Here is a 16100-nt window from a genome sequence, read left to right on the forward strand (position 1 = left end):
ACATAAGGGTGAATATATCTTTTTGAATTATAGTTTTATCTGAAAATAAGCATCGGTGTGGGATTGCTGGATCATATGGCAACTCTGTTTTTAGTTTTTGAGAAACCTCCATACAGTTCTCCATAGTGGCTGCACCAGTTTACATTCCCACCAACAGTGTAGGGTGGTTCCCTTTTCTCCACACCTTCTCCAGCATTTGTTATTTGTAGATTTTTTAAATGGTGGCCATTCTGACTGGTGTGAAGTGGTACATCATTGTAGTTTTGATTTTCATTGCTTTAAAATTAGCAATGTTGAACATCTTTTCATGTACCTGTTGGTCATCTGTATGTCTTTGCAGAAATGTCTGTTTACATCTTCCGCCCATTTTTTGATTGGGTTTTTTTGTTGTTGTTATTGAGTTGTATGAACTGTTTGTATATTTTGGAAATTAAGACCTTGTCAGTCACATCATTTGAAAATATTTTCTCCTAGTCCATAAGTTGTCTTTTCATTTTGTTTATGGTTTCCTTTGCTGGGCGAAAGCTTATAAGTTTAATTAGGTCCCATCTGTTTACTTTTGATTTTATTTCTATTGCCGTGGGAGACTGACCTAAGAAAACATTGCTACAATTTATGTCAGAGAATGTTTTGCCTATATTCTCTTCTAGGGGTTTTATGGTGTCATGTCTTATTTTTAAGTCTTTAAGCCATTTTGAGTTTATTTTTGTATACGATGGGAGGGTGTGTTCTAACTTCATTGATTTAGGTGCAGCTGTCCAACTTTCCCAGCGCCACTTGCTGAAGAGACTGTCTTTTCTCCATTGTATATTCTTGCCTCCCTTATCAAAGAGCAGTTGACCGTAGGTGTGTGGGTTTATTTATGGGCTCTTTATTCTGTTCCACTGATCCATATATCTGTTTATGTGCCAATAGCACCATGTTTTGATTACTGTGGCTTCAGAGTATTGTCTCAAGTCTGGGAGGGTTATGCCTCCAGCTTTGTTCTTTTTCCTCAGGATTGCTTTGGCAATTCTGGGTCTTTTATGGTTCCATATAAATTTTAAGATTATTTGTTCTAGTTCTGTGAAAAATGTTATGGGTGTTTGATAGGGATAGCATTAAATCAGTAGATTGCTTTGAGTAGTATGGCTGTTTTAACAATATTAATTCTTCTAATCTAAGAGCATGGGACATTTTTCCATTTCTTTAAATCATCTTCAGTTTCCTTTATCAATGTTTATAGTTCTCAGGATACAAGTCTTTTACCTCCTTGGTCAGATTTATTCCAAAGTATTTTATTTTTTGATTTTAAAAGGGATTTTTTTTTACTTTCCCTGATATTGTTAGTGTAAAGAAATGCAACCAATTTATGTATATTAATCTTGTATCCTGCTACCTTGCTGAATTCGTTTAGCAATTCTGATAGTTGTTGTGTGGAATCTTTAGGGTTTTCTATAAATAGTGTTATGTCATCTGCATATAATGACAATTTTACCTCTTCCCTTCCAATTTGGATACCTTTTATTTCTTTTTCTTGTCCCATTGCTGTGGCTAGGACTTCTAGTACTCTGTTGAATAGAAGTCGTAAGAGTGGGCATCCTTGTCTTGCTCCAGATTTCAGTGGGAAGACTTTCAGCTTTTCACTGTTGAATATTATGTTGTCTGTGGCTTTGTCATAAATAGCTTTTATTATGTTGAGATAGGTTCCCTATTTATCCACTTTGATAAGAGTTTTTTTATCATGAATGGATGTTGAATTTGATCAAATGCTTTTTTGGCATCTATTGAGATGATCCTGTGTTTTTTGTCTTTTGTTGATGAGAAGTATCACATTGATTTGTATATGTTGAACCATCCGTGTTGCCCTGGCATGAATCTCACTTGGTCATAGTGTATGATCTTTTTTATATGTTGTTGGATGTGGTTTGCTAATATTTTGTTGAGAATTTTTGCATCTATATTCATGAAAGATATTGGCCTGTAATTTTCTTTTTGGATGGTGTCTTTTTCTGCTTTTGGTATCAGGGTGATGGTGTCTTCATAGAATGACTTTGGGAGTGTTCCCTGAGGTGAGGAACAGTTTTTGACCATCTTATTATTTATGGTTCCCTTGGTGCAGTGCCATTCAGTTTACCGAGCTGTACCCACTTGCTCTCACCCCCTAATGGCCCCATCATGGAGGGTGATGCATGGAGGGGTGACCTCGGTCCTGGCCCCACACAGCAGCCAGGGCCTGTGCTCAGCTTGGCAGCGCCGGGCGGCCTTGACCACGTACCTGCTGTTGGAAGAATCTGTTGTGTTCTAGGACCTGCCTGGGTGCCGGGGAGTCCAGAACGTGCTGGCTGACTGGGGAGACAGGCCGTGTAAACGGTTCCAGTGCAGCAGATTCTGGGGAGGAGGTGCGACAGCAGTGAGCACGGGGCGGGGGTGGCCACTGAGGAGCAGAGAGGCTGCTGAGGTGATGCCTGGAGCAGGAGGGAGCCTGCCAATGCTGTCTGAGGGGGAGAGCCACCATCACCATGTGAGCTTCGAGAACGCCTTTGATACTGTCCAGTCCAACCCCTTTCACACAGGTGGACAACGAAGAGCCAGAGTCAGGTTTCCAGAAACCCGGGTCTCTTCAGTCCAAGGGGTAGGAGATCAGGAGCCTGAGTAGGCTGTTTCCTCCGGCCCTGCTAAATCCCTTTTTCAGTGAGGGTGGTTTCTGGTAGGTGTTTATTTCACTGTGGCACTTGACATTAAAGTGTGAGTGACAGTTGGGCTTAACCTGTCCCAGAGGCAGTTGTGGCTCAAAAGTCTGGGTTCTTGACCTGAACTGAAACTTGGGTAGTGAATGGGCTGAGGAAGCTGGGAGAGAGGATGGTTATGTAGGTACCTCCTGCTGATGAAGATGAGGATGGTGACCGTTGTGGCCAGCCTCTTCTTTTTCTCCCCATGAAGTCACCAAGGAATCCCAATTACATGAGTCACAGCACGACACACCTCAGTTATCTTACTTGATTCACAACTGTTCTTTAAGATTGGTGGGGGAAGCATTTGTCTCCAGTCTCACAGCTCTTCAGCCCCCTCTTGTTTCCTTAAGCCCCAACATCCATGATTATATGATACCTTCTCCACTCTTGCAGAAATGAAAAGTGATGCACCAAGGCTGAGATGGAAAAAACCATGTCAGATTTCCATATCCCTTTCCTTCTTCTGTAGAGCAGTAGCGATAGCAGGTTCTCCAGAGCAACAGACCCGTGTGTGTATACGGAACAGAACCAGACCTGTATGTGTGGATACAGATATGTGGCTTTAGTATAAGGAACTGGCTCACATGATTATGGACGCTGAGAAGTCCCCACATCTGCATTCAGCAAACTGGAGCCCCAGGGTCGCTGGTGGTGTAAGTTCCATTCTGAGTCCAGGTCCATCCAAGAGCAGGAGAAGACGGATGTCCCAGCTTGGAGACAGTCAGGGAAGGAGAGCAGATTCTTCCTCACTCAGGCGTTTTTGCTCTATTCAGGCCTTCAGTGAGTTGGCTGAGGCCCACCCACACTGGGGAGGGCAGTCCGCTTTACGCAGCTGCCCATTCAAACGTTAGTCTCCAGAAACCCTCAGTACACAGTTAGAATAATGTTTAACCAAATATCTGGGCGTGCTATGGCCCAGGTGACACATAAACCTCACAGGTCCACTCCCTGTCAACGTGGCATCCACACACATCTCCTTAAACCATACATAATCTCCAAATAAAGACGATAACAAGGTCATTATTCCTTCTGACGTGATGACAGCTACCCTGCATATAACCGAAAACTCGCCACCCTTCCCCAGAAGAGGAGGTAAGGTCCTTGAGTGATGTGTACTCTTCTTCTTCGTATCCTATAACTTAAATACTGTGATATAAAGTCGATAATACAGCTTCTGTTACTTGATAAAGGAATACAGGAGGGAAGGAAACAAAGATATTTGCTTAGTATATATATTGATGCACACAAACATTCTCCTGACAAAGAAAGGAGGAAATGCTCCTGACAGTTAAAGTCAGTCCTCGTGTCTGTGACTGGTCAGGTGGTCATAGCTGCTGTTTATTTACGACTGCCTTATTCCATACCTGTTCCACATTCCGTTTGCCTTCAGCAAACACATCAGTTGGTCGTGGTTCTTTACCTGGTGGGATGACCCAAACCTTCGCTCCTGAAGAGTCTGGGCCATTAGTATTCCTGCCTGAACTGGGCTGTTGTAGTTTTCCATTGACCTTAATCTCAGGGCCTGGTAATACTGAGAGATGCCCTAAACGGTCTCCTTAGATGTACTCCTGCCTGCCTCCAGTGTGGAGTGGGGGTGCACTTCCCCCTCGGTGGTCAGGGTCCGTCACCCCGGCCCGCACAGGAGCCCCCTTCTTTGCCTGTTGGTCCGAGGCATGAGGAGCCCACAGTGGCCGGGTGGCAGTGTCAGCTTCCAGTTCAGTGTCTCCAGGTGGAAGCATTCATCCCTGTGGAACTAAGACCTCTAGGCCAGCAGAGCACCAGGTTGTGGGAACAAGAAGCAAAAATTTTGCTTGTGGGTCGCCTGGGGTGATAGTGGTGCCATGTCCACTTCCACCCCCTGGTTCCTGGGCCTGTGGATACCGGCTGTGGGAGCTTTGGCTCCACGTATTGGACACCAGATCCATACCCAGAGTGTCTGTTGCAGTCAGGACAAAACACTGCCCCTTCCACAATGGACGTGGTCCAGTGTGATCAACCTGCCACCAGGTTGCTGGCTGATGGCCGCGGGGAAGGGTGTGATGTCGGGCTCAGTGCTGGTCCCTGCAGCTGGCAGGCTGGGCACTCAGCGGTGGCTGTAGCCGGGTCGGCCTTGGTGAGTGAAGTCCACGTTGCCCAGCCCATGAGGCACCTCCATCCCTGCCGCCGTGGCCCCGTTGTTCATGAGCCCGCTGGGCGATGACGGGGTGTGTACCGATCTGGTGGGTCGTTCTCTCCACGAGGTGATTAAGATCCTCTTTTGCTGAGGTCAGCCTTCGGTGAGGTCACTCTTTGGTGAACATTCACGTGGGACACAAACATCTTCACTTTTTTGCCCTTTCATAGAGGTCTAGCCACGTACCTCTTGCCCACATTTCTTTGTCACCAGTTTTCCAATCATGTTTCTTCTGAGTATCTGACCATCCAGCAGACCAGTGGCCACAGCCCAAGAACTGGTAAACAGTTGCACATGAGGCCATGTCTCCTTCCAAGCAACGTGAACAGCCAGGTGCAGTGCTGCAGGTTCTGCCCACTGAGGGGATTTCTGTCATCTTGTCCTTCAGGGGTGTCCAGGGAAGGGCTGTGGCTGCAGCTGTCCACTGGGGGCGGTGTCCGCACATCGGGCAGAAGCCAGGTCCAGTCTTCTCTTCCTCTGCAGCTCATGGCGGGAGCTCCCGGTGAGGCCACAGGTGCGGGCTGGGAGGAGAAGGCGGTGCAGCGGGAGTGGGGGCCGTGGCATTCTGGCCGCTTCCTCGTGTGACTCTCTGAGCCTCCAGGGCCTGCTCGGGCGGATCACGTATGTGCCGCTTCCACTCGGTGACGGAACGCTGCTGTGCACGCCCGGCCTTACGGCCGAGGGTCAGAGAGCACCCAGGTCCTGATGGGCAGCTCGGGTCCCGGGGTGACGTGTTGGTCCGTGGTTAAGTGTTCAGTCTGTTTCAGGCCAAGAGCTGTTTCTCACAAGGAGAGTAGCTGTCTGTGGAGGGTGGCAGGGCTTTGCCCCCAAACCCTAAGGGTCTGACTGAGATTCATCCGCCAAAGGCTCCAACAGCATCCCTTTCTGCCGTCGGTGCTTCAGGCACCCTTGGATCTGCTGGATCACATGACCCGAGTGGCAGCACCCCTCGCTTGGTGGCTGACCTGTGCGGAGCCCTGTCTTGTTCTGGGCCTCCCTCAACACCAGCAGCTTTTGGGGTCACGAGGTAAATAGGCCAGAGTGTCACACCCAAATCAGGGACATGTTACCTCCCAAATCCAAAGAGGCCCACTAGGCATTGTGTCTCCGTGTTGGTTGTAGGAGGGACCAGAGGCAGCAACTTCCCTCTCACCTCAGAAGGGATCTCTGCACGTGGCGCTCACCACTGGACCCTTAGAAATTTCACTGAGGCAGAAGGCACGTGAATTTTAATTGGATTGATTTCCCACCCTCTGACACCAAATGTTTTACCAGTACGTTTAGAGTAACTGCTACTTTTTGCTCACTAGGTCCCGTCAGCATGATCTCATCAGTGTCATAGGCCAGTGTGATGGCTTGTGGAAGGGAAAGGGGACGGAGATCTCTGTGAGCTAAGCCGTGACGTGGGGCTGGAGAGCTGATAGAGCCCTGCGGTGGGGCAGCGAAGGTGCAGTGCTGGCCTTGCCCGCGGGAAGCACACTGCTTCCGCTGGGCCTTACTGTCAGGGACGGAGGGAAGGACACCAGAGGAGGTGTGGGTGTGCTCAGGTAGTGGAACCCCATCTGGTACGCCAGCCGCAGTTGCAGTCACCACCTGGTTAAGCTTCTGCACAGGCCAAATAGGTGAGTTGAATGGGGATGTGGTGGGCCTCTTTCAAGCCCTTAATGGTAGCACTAATGTCTGTAATCCCTCCAGGAACCTGATATTGTTTTGGTTTAATAGAGGGGGTTCTAGTGCTTTTCCCACCGTAATGGCCCTCACGCCACAAGACAGGGAACCAGTGTGGGGGTTCTGACAGCTGCTGAGTATATTGATTCAAATTATGTGCTCTGGAACTGGGGAATTAACCACAGGATGGGTTTGGGGACCCACTGGCCCATTGTGACATATACCTGAGCTAAAACCCCACGGATCCCCTGGCATCCATAGGTCCTTGCTCCAGTAATCACAGTGATGTTTTGAATCTCTTGAAATTAGAGTCAGTTCAGAGCCAGTGTCCAGTAGCTCCCAAAATGTCTGATTTTTTTTTCCCCTAATGCACTTGTCCTGATAAAAGGCTATAGGTTCCTTTGGGAAGATGATTAACAGTATAAATGCTTGGCAGTATACACTGGGGTGCTTTCTTAAGGGGACTCGACCTTCCCTTTGTTCAAGGACCTTTGGGTTTATAAACTGGCTCAAATCTGAAAGTATTGATGGGTTGTGACTCTGTTTTTATGATACAGGTTAGCCTTTTGTTCACTTGACCTAGACCTTTCCTGCCAATGCAGATCAAATCAGAATTTGCTAGGCTTCCTCTGTATTTCACGTCTAGGAACACCGTGATCCGTTGGCTAGCACCGTAGGCTGTGGGAGTCCGGCTCTTCTAACTGCTGCTGTGACTCGACTGTCCGTTACGCTGGGCACAGCCACCTTGCCTTTGCAGTTGTGCCACCACCTGGCCCCCACCACCCCTGGGATCCAGTTACTCCCCCTGCATTTTGGTTTCCAAACTCAGGGACCGTAGTTCCCATGGTAAGGCCTGGCCCGCAGAGAAAGGGCAGTTGTAGAGCTCTTTAAGGGTGCTCGGGGCTCCTCTCAAAAATTTATTTCTCACAGTAGTGGTGAAAGGTATGTCTTCTGGAATTTCCCAATAGGTCTTACATGACAAATCCACCCCAGCAATCCAACTCCCTAAGCCTGACTCCCCTCCTCTGCATTAAACCTGGGCAGGTGCAGCGTTTCTAATTCACTCACTGGGAACCATCTTTTGATCCACTGTTTAGCCAACCACCCTATCAAACTGTTAGAGTCATTTCCAGCTCCCCTGAGCTACAATTTTCAGTGCAGAATCTCTGCTTCGTGAGCCCACATCCGTAAGTTTGGGCTGAGACCACTTTATTTTCCTTCCACCATCAGCCCACACATGTTCCCTGGGCTTCTGTCTGTATAAATCAGAAAACTCAAGTAGTTCTTTTGGAGTGTAGCACGTGTCCTCACGGGTCACGCGCCTCACTCTAGGCCTGCTGGGGTGTGAGTCTAGTTATAGGTCTAGAGGCGAGGAGGGGTGGGGGCGGGTCCTGAGGAGAGTCAGCACCGCCCTGCTGCATGGCAGCTGCCTCAGTGGAGGCCTCACTGATTCCTCATGCGACGCGGGGCTGATCCCACAGAAGGGGGTGGGAAGGCCACTTCCACCAGGAATGGGGAGAACCGTTCCACTGGGAAAGGACCCACGAGAATTCAGTGGCTCCGTGTCCCCAGATTCATCAGGATCTTACCGTGCGTAGCTGGAACTGGATCCCGTTCTCTCCCAGGCAGTGCAGTCACTTCAGCAGCCAGACACCCTGCAAGGCTGAGAGTTCAGCTTGCACTGTAATTCAGCCAGTTGTGGGATGGGATCCCCGTTGATTTTCACAAGTCTCAGCCCTGCTGCCATAGGAAGTAAGGGTCTCCTCTCCTCCAGGGCACACGTAGACGCTTTCAGATCACGTATGCGGCACTTAAGCTGGGAATTCAAATCCCTGAGCTCACCCTTTTCTTTCACCACTTTGTCCAGTGACATTAGGAGCAACCAGCGAGCCTCATGATGTTTGTTAGTTCTCCGAGAATGTTCTACAGTCTCGTAAACAGTCACTTGGCTCCTTGCTTCTCATGACAAATGGTTAGGAATGTCTAATGGAAATATTTTGCACATGTTCATGGGCTGTCATTGCTCTCTTTACTGCTGGATGTATGGTCATTTAAGAATGTTACACTGTAATATTTCATCAGATTAGAGAATCAATTCCAGAAAGCCCAGAACCAGTATAGACAACTCACCCTTCACATGCTGATCCTCTAGAACCACTCTCGGTACCAAAATCTATGTTAGTCAGGATTCTTCAGAGAAACTGAAGCGATAAGAGATACACAAACACAGAGAGAGAGAGAGAGAGAGGGAGAGATTTTATTGTAAGGAATCGGCTCACAGGAGGATGGACGCGGAAAAGTTTCCTAGTCTGAAGTTGTCAAGTAGAGACCTGGGAAAGCCGATGGTGTACGTTCCTGTGTCTGAAGACAGGTGTGTACCAGCTTGAAGACAGAGAGCCCAAGTGAAGAGAGCAGATTCTCCCTGACTCAGCCTTTTGCTCTGTTCAGGCCTTCAGTGATTTGGAATCAGGCCTACTCACATTGGGAGGGGAGTCTGCTTACTGATTCAAAAGGTAGTCTCATCCAGAAACAGCCTCGCAGATGCACGCAGAGTAACATTTCGCCAGTTTTCTGGGCACTGTGCGGCCCAGTCAAGTTGACACACAAAATCACCATCAGAAATCCTCTTCTCCCAGTTACTTTCTATAGTACGGTTATTGGGATTTCAGCGTTAGGAGTGCCTCAGGGACCATTGGGTCCGTCACCTCGTTTTGCAGATGAGGAAGTGAGGTCCAGAAAGCCTGTTGGCTGAGACTCGAGTCTAGACTTTCCTGACTGCCAGTTCTCAATTCTTGCTGAGGAACCAGACTGCCTTACTTCCAGGGGCAGCAGTGCGCTCCAGTTGTGAATCAGTTTGAGGTAAGCCTCTCCATGGCTGCAGCGACATCTCCACTCAGCCTGCAGGAATGTGTCCCAGAGACGCGCTGGTGGAGGAGTGCACACAGCGTCTCCTCCTCCAGGTGGAGGGTGGTCAGAGCAGGCCAGGCGTGGCGCGGGAGGCAGCCCAACACTGGCATCCCAAGCTGCGTGGGGTTGGCTTCAGAACCAGCCCAGTTCTAAAGGGAATCATGTTCACAGGGTTTCCTCTACTTCTTTTAAGGCAGGAGCTCAGAAATATTACAGTGTAACATTCTGTGAAGCTTGTTTATCTGTTATTTCTGGAAAAGCCTTGAGTATATATTGGTATATATGATGCTTTTTTTTTTAATATCCTCAACTTAATATTTTTGGAAGATTAGATTAATTGGATGAATGGATATATGTGTTTTAATTTTTTTAGCAGAAACATTTTTACAAAATATATAGACGGTGTCTGTGTCATTAATGTTTTCTTGGATCCACGCCCTCCAGAGAGAGCCTTCCCAGAGAGCAAGGGAGGGGGTCTGCACACAGAACCCCATGGAAATCATATGTGTTGTGTGGTCATCACGTGCAGCAGAGTGGGTGTTGTGTGTCTGTGTTCATATGTTTATATGTTTTACATGTGTATCTGTGTGTGTGTGTATAAAACTTTTAAAGACAGACCAGGAAAAAGACTACCTCTGTATAAGTCTTTCCTGGCATTTGAAAAAAATCAACGCATTAGTTATCCATATAGTTATAACCCGCTTTTTTGTTTCTCTCTTACACTTTAGGACCCAAAGTGATCCAGACTTCTGCAGCTAATTTTTCACTAAATAGCAGCAAAAAGGTAAGACTGGTCTAAGTGGCAGCTGGTGGGCCCGGTAAATTTATGGGTCACTAAGAAATGGTCCTGCTTAGAGGCTCATTGCCCTGCAGCTTGCTTCTCAGGCAACACACGTTTCTCACTCACTGTCAGCTGCTGGCCTCTGGGTCCTTGTTTGCTAAAATTACCTTTTCTGCTGTAATAGTTACCTCCGTGCTGAGAAAGGATGGTGATGTTACCTCCTAGGGAGCAGTAGTTCATTTCCACAGGCTGGTTAGCACATCCTGATTCCTCCTGTGTGCAGGTCTTATTAGATGATAAGTTCTGACGATGCTCACTTAGGTTTCTGATTCTTTCTTATTATATTTGCCTAAGATGTGGTCTCCATGTCAGGTTTCTAACAGTAACAGTTCTTTCTAATGATTGTTTGGTATTTCTTTCATGAACTTGGTTTAAATGAAAAATCCTGGTTTTTTTTCCTTTAAAAAAAAAGGGGGCCTTGATTCTTCACCATCATCTTTAGAGGAAAACAAAGGTCCTTCCCATTGGAGAATTTTGGTTTTCCTTAATAAATGCTAACTTTTGTGAGAGCCCAAACAACTAAACCATTTCTTTTTCTGATATCAAACCATGTATCTTTTTCTTAATATAAATTTATTTATTTTATTTATTTATTGGCTGTGTTGGGTCTTCATGGCTGCACACGGGCTTTCTCTAGTTGCTGCGAGCGGGGGCTACTCTTTATTGTGGTGCGTGGGCTCCTCACTGTAGTGGCTTCTCTTGTTGCAGAGCAGGGGCTCAAGGTGCGTGGGCTTCAGTAGTTGTGGCACATGGGCTCAAAAGTTGTGGCTCACGGGCTCTAGAGCACAGGCTCAGTAGTTGTGGCACACAGGCTTAGTTGCTCCGCGGCATGTGGGATCTTCCCCAGAGCAGGGCTTGAAGCCATGTCCTCTGCATTGGCAGGCGGATTCTTAACTACTGCGCCACCTAGGAAATCCCAAACAATGTATCTTTATCTATAAACTGAAAGCAGTCGTCCCACATTCTCATTGCATTGTGAGGTGTGTGCCTTAAATCTGATTATTTGACCCCAAAAATACCCTCCCAGTCTTCGTTCTCCCGGCTCCCTGTTAGGTTTCCACCTACCATTCTCAAAAAAGCAAAAGGAGAAAAATGTCCGAAAACTTACCGTTTAATTCTTCTTTTTGCTATTGCTAGTTTGAGAGGGCCCTCGTTTGGCCTATCATCGCCCCCCCCCCCTTTTTTTTTTTTGCGTTTCTTTATTTTCCTTAACTCTCACACTGAGAATGTGTTTGAAGAGGTGCTGCCACAGGGACTGCCTGCTTTAGGAGTTTTCGTGAGAGACACAAGTGAATTGCAGCAGAAAGTTAGTCCTTTATTTTTTTGGAAGGCAGAATTTCACTTATATTGTCTAAAGGAATTCTGTGTTTCTGTTTCAGAGCTAACACTCCAACCTTCTTTTTTTTGTAAATGTAGATTTTGTATGTTAAGGTGGGGCATTGGGTAGACTCAGCTGAAAAGGTCACATGGATTACTTACCTTTTCTTTCTTTCTGCCTCAGCTAAGGCCAATTCAAATACCTTCCAACCCACTGTCAACATATAATCAGCAACTATGGCTGACGTGTGTCGTCGAGTTGAATCAATCTAAAGGTATGAACCTGACATTTTAGAATGATTTTTTTTGTACAAAGCACCATATTTTAAAGGTTTAAAGAGCTTTAAAATCTTTCAACAAGTGCTCAACAATGGATTATAAGGTTGGTGATTATTCTTTTTAACACCAACAAGTTGGGAGCCCCTTAAATGTCCTCCAGGGTAAGTTAGGATGCAGCCCTTGGGGAGAGCCTGTCATGGCTCAGGGAGCTCCAGTCGGCCCTCAGGGATACTGGTCATCCTTCGGGGTACTGGTCAGTGCTCAGGGAGTGCTGGGCAGCCCAGCTCGCTGGCTACGTGATGTAGGTGCTGTGGCTGCAGCCTTTTCCAGGGGGCTCCTGGGAGAGAATTAAGTCCTGGTGTCCTAAGGCAGTGGTTCTGTCCCCCAGGGACACGTGGCCGTGTCTGGAGACACGGCGACATGTTGGCTGTCACAGCTGGGAAGCAGGGGGTGCCGGCAGTATCCGGTAGGTGGAGGCCAGCGGTGCCTGAACATGCTACAGTGACAGGACAGACTCCCCACAGTAAAGAATTATCTGGCCTCAAAATGCCCGTGGTGCTGAGGCTGAGAGCCCCTGCCCAAAGCACCCGCAGTTCGTAATGACCTCGCTCTGTCCACCTAGGGCAGCACTGGGCAAGCATCCTCCCTGAGAACCCGGAAAATGTTCCACATCGTTTTCTACATACTGTGATTTAGAGGAGGCGCTTTAGTTGAAAGAATTTGAAAAGATAACCCAATGACTGCAGTAAATTAAGTGAAAAAAAATGCATACTACAAGAAAATTAACCCCTTTTTGTAACACTTTAAATAGCATAAATAAATTTGACATCACTATATATTTGTATGTCTAGAAAACAGTCTGGAAGGATGGACACAAACATGAAATTATAGTTTCTCTGGTGGTGGGATTATATGTGTTTAATACCATCTTTATGTTTTTGTTCTTTGATGTTTTTTAACAATGAGCATATAATCAGAAAAATAATAAATTATATAATCAGAAAAAATAAGAAATCTATTTTTATTTAAGATGAAGTTAAATTAAAATTTATATGGGAAATTAAGAAATAAAGCTTTGTTAGCCATGAAACATTTGCCCTTTTGTGAAATGAAACTTGGTGGTGGGTAAGACACAGAAGCTCGTGTAAGGGCTGGACTTTGCTGGCAAGTGTGAGCTTTGCAGGTATGCTGAGGCTGGTGTGTCACAGAACCTTCCTGGGCTGACACACAGGCAGGCAGGCACTTCTGCAGGTGTGGCAGCCTCTCTTGGTCTCTTCACACTGGATTTCTTTCTTTTGCAGAAATGTCTGTTCGGACAAGCTTCCCCATGACTGTTAAGGTCGATGGTGTAGCTCAGGACGGGACCACCATGTTCATTCATAGCAAAGTTCACAATCGGACGAGGACCCTCATGTGTGCAGGGGTGAGTGCGTTCGGCTGGTCCGTGATGAGCCATCTTGCTGCGTTCTTACGGAGCTGCTCTCTTAGGTAAAAAAAAACCAAGTCATACCAACGATGGCATGGAAAACCTGTCTAACTGTATGCACCGATACCTTATAAATTCTTATAAACGTACACATGTACACACTGGTACACACACACACACACAGGTACACACACACACACACACCCTGGTGCCTGTTTTTACCGTCAGTGTAACCTACTGCCTGGTGTGTCCACAGGTGACTGTTGACAGGCTGCCTGTCTCACATGAGGGTGGTCTGCCACTGTCCTCTGGTCTTTCTTTTTTTTTTTTTTCCTTCAGATCTTAATTGGAGTATAATTGCTTTACACTGATGTACCAGTTTCTGGTGTGCACCAAAGTGAATCAGCTGTGTTTATACGTATACCCCCATATCCCCTCCCTCCTGAGCCTCCCTCCCACCCTCCCTACCCCACACCTCTAGGTCATCACCGATCATCGAGTTGACCTCCCCATGCTATGCAGCAGTTTCCCACTACCATGGTCTTTCTCGACTGCTGGGGCCTTGGGTTGTTTCCAGCTGTGAGATAAATGCCCTGATCCGTTTGAGGGCTGGGACCCAGGCCTCTTAGGAAGAGTGGCCTACTTCTTTGAGCATCTACTCCAGGGTGCAGCGTGTGGCTCTGGGTTAGGAGACCGGAGGGTCCACAGTGGGAAAGGAGCCCTCACTCTAGATTTTGTTGACCCTGTGATCCGCCAGAACCCGAAGAGTCAGAACCAGATCCTGCTGTAGCACGGAGGCCCTCTCGGGACCGAACAGGTCATGGGAGCATGGACAACATTGGAAGCATCCAGATTGCATTTGGTTCTAAGATTAGGAAATGGCCTCACGGCGGGCACGTTCCGTACGTGGTCTCCTTGGGTCCCCAGCTCAGGCCCACAAGCAGGAACTGTCATTAGAGCCCCATTTTATAGAAGAAGACGCTGAGGCTTAGCAAGGTCGAAGCGCTTGCCCGAGATGACACAGATCGTGAGTGACGGGGCCAGGCCTTCCACCCAGGCTCTTTCCTTCCTAAGGTCTCACCCTTAACTCCCGCGCACACCACCTGGCTGGTAACACTGGGATACGGGGCAGCTTTTCCTGGCAAGAAAGGAGTCGGAGAGGGAGGGTTCCCCTTCAGAGGCTGGCTGCTGGCTCCGGCCCTGCTGTGTTGACGTCTGCCAGGAGATCTGAGATGGGTCCGAACCGTCGCCCGAGGGGGCTGGGCGGCAGGGAGGCCGAGCTGACGGTGCCGCCCCGCCCAGCACGGCCGTGGCAGCGTGTGCTTCCAACCTGCGCCTGGGGCATCAGGTGGGCCTGGGCAGTGGGGCCTGGGGCGGCAGCAGAGGTGACCCGACTCCCCTGCCACCTCTGTTTATCGCCCGTGCGAGCGGGTCTGTGCCAGGTTCTAAAATGTGTTTCCTCGTCTGTAAAGTGGGGCCACACCTTCCCTGGGTGTTGGTGGAAAGCGGCGAGGATGGAGGTGGGTAAGGAAGGTACGAGCTTGCACTGTTCATGCCGGCGTGAGGGTCCGGGTAACCCCCACCACACAGAATGGACAGGAGGGACGACAGGTGTGGGATCTGAAGGGACCCCAGGACCAGCCGCGGCTTCTCTGTCCCTGGACAGCCTGGGCCAGTCCCGCAGCCTCACTCTCGCCTCTCCTCTGCCTTCTTTCCTGTCCCTTAGATCAGTTCCCTCTCCTTGCCGGCTGCCCTCGTATCTTCTTAAGGCTTCTTAAGTGACACCCAGGTCTGTTTTCCTACCCGACCTCAGGCAGTCCTGGCTTGGGAAGCCTTTGCTCAACGGCAGGGTGACTCTGCCCAGTTCAGACCCACAGCTCCGGCAAGTGCCACAGGACGGCCTGCTTGCTCTGGGCCGTGGTCGGTTTCCCTGTGGCACAGGGAGGCCTGAGGGGTGTGCTGGCTTGGCCCCTGAGTCCACATCCGCATCTGTGCCTGGAGGGTGGGCTTCCTTCCCCTCGCCTCTCTGAAATAGACGAGACCTGAGCAGCCCTGATTCTTAATTCTAAAGGACGAAAGCAAGGGGCTTGGCCGGCCCGTGGGCACACACACCGCACACACACACAGATCGCAGGGCACTCTGCGTGGGAACGGCAGGCTAGTGGAGGAAAAAAAATACATAATCCACTCTACGCATCGTTACAGAAGTGGGCCAAGGAGGAAAGTCAGGCCGAGGGGTCTGATTTGTTGTGTCTGAGCTGACATGCCTCCTGCACTGGTGTATTTATGGAAATGTCAGGTTTGTGTTGCATTAACTTTTACCTTTTTATGCAGGTGAAATATTATTATTCTTAAAATTTATTTTATTGAAATATAGTTGATGTACGTTGTGTTAATTTCTGCTGTCCAGCAGTGATTGAGTTATACATGTATGTATTCTTTTCCATTATGGTTTATCATAGGATATTGAATATAGTTCCCTGTGCTGTACAGCAGCACCTGGTTGTTTATCCTATATTCTCTATATAATAGTTTACATCTGCTAATCCCAAACTCTCAATCCATCCCTCCCCCATCGCCTCTCCCCCTTGGCAACCACGCATCTGTTCTCTAGGTGACATATTATTTTGAATTGTATGAAGTAGAAAGGTTCTAATGATTGTAAGTCATGTGTTATTTGTTTCTAAATGTATCCATTTGGTTCTTGCTTTCTAAGAACTGTTTTTGGCTGGCATCTGAATTTTTCTGGACTTCTGGCAAGTCCCCTGGAGATGA

General features: G+C 48.1%; 1 protein-coding gene across 5 annotated transcripts in view; it reads left to right on the forward strand.

The window, feature by feature from the left end:
* TMEM181 (transmembrane protein 181) overlaps window positions 1–16100 on the forward strand; it is a 48948-nt gene that overhangs the window by 11056 nt on the left and 21792 nt on the right. The window contains exons 3-7 of one of the 5 annotated variants that reach the window (XM_057738375.1): window positions 5276–5389; window positions 6010–6105; window positions 10191–10246; window positions 11805–11895; window positions 13201–13322. In XM_057738375.1, the coding sequence (XP_057594358.1) occupies window positions 5276–5389; window positions 6010–6105; window positions 10191–10246; window positions 11805–11895; window positions 13201–13322 (479 nt within the window). Of the gene's footprint in view, window positions 1–5100; window positions 5221–5275; window positions 5390–5799; window positions 5915–6009; window positions 6106–10190; window positions 10247–11804; window positions 11896–13200; window positions 13323–16100 lie in introns of those variants that run through there. The other 4 variants (XM_057738378.1, XM_057738377.1, XM_057738376.1 and 1 more) reach the window with 4 other exon arrangements.

The sequence above is a fragment of the Hippopotamus amphibius genome, chromosome 6 (genome assembly GCF_030028045.1).
Source record: "Hippopotamus amphibius kiboko isolate mHipAmp2 chromosome 6, mHipAmp2.hap2, whole genome shotgun sequence".
Taxonomy (NCBI): domain Eukaryota; kingdom Metazoa; phylum Chordata; class Mammalia; order Artiodactyla; family Hippopotamidae; genus Hippopotamus; species Hippopotamus amphibius.